We start from the raw sequence: 6370 nt of genomic DNA, 5'->3' as shown, positions 1-6370 counted from the left end.
CATTAGCTGATAAATTACACATCCTGTTGTCAACATAAACGTTTTCACTGATTCTAAGTGCAGTGTGATTACTCTAAGTTTTCCATAAAAACATTTTAGCATATATGATTAGACCTCCTGTTCTGAGAGCAGGGGTCAAGATGACAATCTTTTCGCACAATTTACTGGTTTATAACGCGAGGTTGTACTTTAGTCATTGACAGTGAAATAAACACAAAAAATAAATGTGAAATGTTTAGCAATTCAACTTGTAAGAGAAGTATTTTGAAACTTTGTGACCAATAATAACGAAAAAAGGCACAGCTGCTCTTTTCATTTCTAATTTTACAACTTGTCTTTTCATTATACTTTTGGTATTCGTCTACAGGCTCAAGACTCAAGTGTATCATTAAATAACTGATAAGATATAGTTTTAGTGAAAACAAACATTTAAAATGTATTTAGGAAGTTTTAAAGATTACACAAAAGAAATTTGAGATTTTGGGAATGAAGAATAGTACTTTTAATCATGAAAATCACTTCCACTCGGACTAGTAACGAAACAGACTTGATATATTCACAAACAAATCTTTAGTAAAAATACTTTATTAAAAAATCTAATTTTTTGTGTACAAAAGACTTGTAATGTTTACTAAAAGTCTACCAAATTTTGTGAAGATACACATACAGCATTAAAAGTTATAGTATCAATACTAAACATGTTCAAATATGTATATGAACTCGTGTATATTATAACAAGCCCATTGAGAAAGGATTAATGCTGTAAATTACCACTAGCCTAACCTTCCTCCTTGATGTTGTAGGTTAGCACTACCTTAACCTCTCCCCCAGTGATGTTGTAAGTTATCACTGACCATAAATGTCTCCCCACTTACACTCACACACTGTATATAATACTCCCTAACGAACTTTTCAATATCAAACTGATGTAATGATTGTTTAATTTCAGGAGCTTTGTTCTATTATTAGCTTAATAGCTACACACACAATTCAGTTTCACAGCTTCTTTTGTAAATCAAAGAAAAGATCCTATTGTTTAAACACATACAATAGTCCGTTTATTCCTCCCCACAGTTTGTTTAAACACATACAATAGTCCATTTATTTCTCCCCAGTTTGTTTAAACACATACAACAGTCCATTTATTCCTCCCCACAGTTTGTTTAAACACATACAATAGTCCGTTTATCCCCCCCACAGTTTGTTTAAACACACACAATAATCCGTTTATTCCGTCCCACAGTTTGTTTAAACACATACACATACAATAGTCCTTTATTCCTCCCCACAGTTTGTTTAAACACATACAATAGTCCGTTTATTCCTCCTCACAGTTTGTTTAAACACACACAATAGTCCATTTATTCCATCCCACAGTTTGTTTAAACACATACAATAGTCCGTTTATTCCTCCCCACAGTTTTTCTGAAAACAATATGGTAACTTTTGACTTACCTTCTCACGATATTACAATCAAATTTCACCCCAAACTTCTCCAGGATAGGTTTAAAGACCTAAAACAAATTATATATCCGCCTGTACTAAAATAACAAATAAAATAAAAAACATTTCAAAATCAATGATAAATTTAGATATCATAAAATTCATACACCAAATAATTCTAGTTATTTCTTTACATTAGTTCATTAGTTAGCCAATCTGCATTTTTTGTTCAACCTGGAACATGACAGTGGGTAAAACAAAATACTCGACCTGGCTAAATAATGAATGAATATTTGTGTGTAAAATTCTTATCAATGCTATAAGTGTAGCTACTAGTTTGGCCACCAATTTTGATTTCATTCCTTTAAGTCGAACACACTCAATCCTTTTTCGGCTGCATCATTTTTCATAACTAAGGTGTTTTGGATTAGATATCATGACTTTTTGTCAATACTTACCAACAACCCACAGCAAGTAAGAAAGTGACACTCAACAGTAACCAACATTAAGTTTAGCATCGCAACCCTATTATTCAGAACAGACGTTTACTATACAGAACCAGCCATTTAAACCCAATATATGGTGGAAGTTTTTCCTCTCTAAAACAGTATTAATAACTTCCTTTATAGTAATGCCATGGAATCTAGATTAACAGTTTCTTGTTACCACTTACATGCACTCGGTACAGCTGTATCAAACATCATTATTTATAATAAACAGTATGGTTTAACATTATTGACATATCATACAGTATCAGATGTTGACAGATTGTAACAGCCAGCACATCACTATAGTATCTAACAAAAGTCCTCTTGCTATTACATACCATCAAAAACTCAAGAACATTTCACCTATTCTACAAAACCTGTCCATCTACTTCATCTTATAGATAATTTAAGACATATTCCTGTTGTTTCTACATAGAAAAACCCAAATCTGAAAACATTCTGTTCACGCTAAAGTTATAAAATTACTAAACTACCTCACAGACAGGCTCACGACTTCATAGAATTACTAAGTAACCTCACAGACAGGCTCATGACCTTATAAAATTACTAAACAACCTCACAGACAGACCAGTGACCTTATAATCAAGTTTATTTCATACCTGTACATACATGAAAACTATTGACACGTTCTCCAGCAACACAAGCAAAAGCACTTGTATTACATGAAACACCTTACAGTGTAAAACATTTACCCATCAGTATGTTTGACTAATCCAAACTACTCACAGAGAAAATTTTAGTAACCATAAACCTTTCATTAATAATCAAACAGACCTTCAACATTTTAATCAACCTGATCCTTCTATCATTAAGTGGCTCCATCTAGGGATATCAATAGGAGAAATAAGTTTACTGGGTTGAAACTCTTAGTAGTGTTAACCCTTACAGCACAACTCTCACTACTGTTAATGCTTACAGCACAATGACTCTTAGTACTGCTAACCCTTACAGCACAATGCGATCCTTGACTTTTTATATGACTTCCCTATGAGTTAAATATTAAATTTCTACTTTTGACTTTTCATTGTTACCTATATCTATACATCTTACTTACTTTAAACCTTTATTGCTATAGAAAGAATTTTTTGAGTGGTCAGTTCATTGCATGCCCCTTAGAAAAATTATGAAAATGTAATGCTACGAGATTGAACCTTCAGCCATTTTAACTACAAATACTGCGTACACACAACGTAATATATCGAATGAAAGGATGCAACTTTTAATACATAAGATGTACCTACACATGCCACGGCCTGATTGGTCGTACCGCTTCCTGTGTCGAACACCTTTTATATTCAAAAACACATTCCTAATACCTAACCTGATATTTTTATCTATTATTTTGAATAGACAGACTAGAGGAAAGATAGATAACAGCATCCACCACAAACTCTTATCTGACAGAACATGGGTATTTGATAATTACTCTTATCACACACTCACAACCTCAAACTATATATCATGATTTTTTTTTCTTTTTGCAGCAATGGGCTGTGAACTTTGAACCCTCAGCTCCAGCCAGCACATTAACAAATAAGCTAAGTTATTATAATTGTTTCTTAAATGATAAAAACACTGAATTCTTCAATTCATACACTAATTTCAAATCTAAAATATAAGAGCAATTCTTATATGCTTAAAAAATACTTTTACAAATATCCACTTAATTTTTTATAGAAAATTACAAGTTCACCAATTTTTCTATTTAGATTCTTTATGTAACATACTTTACACTTTCTTATATTGTCTCCTCTTGACCAGCATGCTGCTCGTTTGACATTTCCAGAAGATTTACCTACCATTAGCGTGTAGTCTATCTGAGGAGCCATTTCAGCATTTGTCCCACCACGCAGGGATAACCGACTTGGTCCCCCTCCAAACAAGAGACATGGAAAGGCCACTTGAAATAACAGCATCACACTCCTAAGCAGAGAGGAAACAAATAGATGAAAGTGTAAGCCTTATTACCAAAAATCAAGACCTTCGCGCACACTCACCATTAAGTAATGGTCAAACGGGGGAGAACTAGTAACATCGGTGCCTCCTTTGATCATAATAGTTGAGGCTTCAATGCTGAACACCAAACAAGGTAAAGCTATCTGCAATATGAGGCAGATACTCCTGAAAGAAGTCCACAACAGGAAAACACTTCAGAGAGCTTACTAAGTTATCAAAGTTAACTTGACAACAGCAGATTTAGAGCTGTATCAAAAAATGATGTGAAGTCTGTTAGTCTTAGCAAATAATTACTATCGCAGCACATGACATACAAGTTTAATATTATCTTTTGTTAGTCTTAGCAAATAATTACTATTACAGCACATAACATATTACCTTTTGTTAGTCTTAACAAATAATTACTATCACAGCACATAACATCCAAGTTCAATATTACCTTTTGTTAGTCTTAGCAAATAATTACTATCACAGCACATAACATCCAAGTTTAATATTACTTTTTGTTAGTCTTAGCAAATAATTACTATCACAGCACATAACATCCAAGTTTAATATTACCTTTTGTTAGTCTTAGCAAATAATTACTATCACAGCACATAACATCCAAGTTTAATATTACCTTTTGTTAGTCTTAGCAAATAATTACTATCACAGCACATAACATCCAAGTTTAATATTACCTTTTGTTAGTCTTAGCAAATAATTACTATCACAGCACATAACATCCAAGTTTAATATTACCTTTTGTTTAGTTTTACAAATTCTAAAGGTAATGTCTAACTACCCTAATTTACTATAACTTATCAACCATAATTTCACAACAAACATGTTTACCCTGCTGTGCCCGTATTAGCAACAAACTCTCCTGACTTCACAGGTCCGGGGTAGAAGGATATATCTGTTGAGCCAATTTCACCTCCCTTGAGCCGTCCTCCACAGAGATCACGGACGAGCTGTAGTCCTGTTAAATGCTGAGGTCTATCGGAATCATTTTTATTACTTAACAGTTTTCTCAATCAATAATGTTCATAATCCAATTATTTCAATAAAATGTGAATTCAAAACATTTTAAATAAAAATAAATACTCAACGATGTAGTACAAGTTTCCCTGGAAGTTATTCAAAATATTTATTTTCTGTAATAGGGTTTTATTTAGAGGTTAAAATAATATTATTATTTGTACAATTCCTACTCAGTTATGTAGTACTGTTTTTGCTACCAGAATTTAAGGTATTTTTTTGTGTTTGTTTGTTAAAACTGATAAATAATCCCTCCACAAAGAATTAACCAACCACTTTGATGATGACACAAAATGTTTAATTTTTTGGAACAATTGATATTTCCACATGTAACTATCACCATTATTCAAAATAACCAGAAATATCTTAACTATTTTTATCTGTATTTTACACAATACATATTCAGACCATGTAATAAAACCATATAATCAACTTTCTTTACAAACACTCATTCTAAGCTCTGTAATTCAATATTTTATTTAATATTTATTCTAAGCTCTGTAATTCAATATTTTAGTCAACACTCATTCTAAGCTCTATAATTCAATATTTTAGTCAACACTCATTCTAAGCTCTGTAATTCAGTATTTTAGTTAACACTCATTCTAAGCTCTGTAATTCAGTATTTTATAACACTCATTATAAGCTCTGTAATTCAGTATTTTAGTCAACACTCATTATAAGCTCTGTAATTCAATATTTTATTTAATATTTATTCTAAGCTCTGTAATTCAATATTTTAGTCAACACTCATTCTAAGCTCTATAATTCAATATTTTAGTCAACACTCATTCTAAGCTCTGTAATTCAGTATTTTAGATAACACTCATTATAAGCTCTGTAATTCAGTATTTTAGTTAACACTCATTATAAGCTCTATAATTCAATATTTTATTTAATACTCATTCTAAGCTCTGTAATTCAATATTTTAGTCAACATTCATTCTAAGCTCTGAAATTTAGTTTCATAGTTAACACTCATTCTAAACTGCAGCTCAAAATTCTAAATAACACTGATTCTGAGTTCTGTAGCTCAGTGTTTTATTGTTAACACTGATTCTACATTCTGTAGCTCAATGCTTTATTGTTGACACTGATTCTACATTCTGTAGCTCAATGCTTTATTGTTGACACTGATTCTACATTCTGTAGCTCAGTGTCTTATTGTTAACACTGATTCTAAGTTCTGTAGCTCAGTGTTTTATTGTTAACACTGATTCTACATTCTGTAGCTCAATGCTTTATTGTTGCCACTGATTCTACATTCTGTAGCTCAATGCTTTATTGTTCCCACTGATTCTACATTCTGTAGCTCAGTGTCTTATTGTTAACACTGATTCTAAGTTCTGTAGCTCAGTGTTTTATTGTTAACACTGATTCTACATTCTGTAGCTCAGTGTCTTATTGTTAACACTGATTCTAAGTTCTGTAGCTCAGTG

At 32.0% G+C, this 6370-nt stretch overlaps 1 protein-coding gene across 2 annotated transcripts in view; it reads right to left on the bottom strand.

Moving 5' to 3' along the window:
- The window catches only part of LOC106474687 (RNA 3'-terminal phosphate cyclase-like), a 22825-nt gene that overhangs the window by 12263 nt on the left and 4192 nt on the right, over nt 1-6370 (bottom strand). Inside the window, exons 3-5 of one of the 2 annotated variants that reach the window (XM_022402989.1) lie at nt 4746-4889; nt 3950-4073; nt 1456-1514 (exon numbers count right to left, since the gene is read on the bottom strand). In XM_022402989.1, coding sequence (XP_022258697.1) covers nt 1456-1514; nt 3950-4073; nt 4746-4889 — 327 coding nt within the window. Of the gene's footprint in view, nt 1-1455; nt 1515-3751; nt 3876-3949; nt 4074-4745; nt 4890-6370 lie in introns of both variants that reach the window. The other variant, XM_013935377.2, reaches the window with a different exon arrangement.

This window comes from Limulus polyphemus, unplaced genomic scaffold (genome assembly GCF_000517525.1).
Source record: "Limulus polyphemus unplaced genomic scaffold, Limulus_polyphemus-2.1.2 Scaffold7535, whole genome shotgun sequence".
NCBI classification, from domain to species: Eukaryota; Metazoa; Arthropoda; class Merostomata; order Xiphosura; family Limulidae; genus Limulus; species Limulus polyphemus.
Note: the sequence above shows the minus strand (reverse complement) of the source record. Positions and strands in the feature narration are given on the sequence as shown.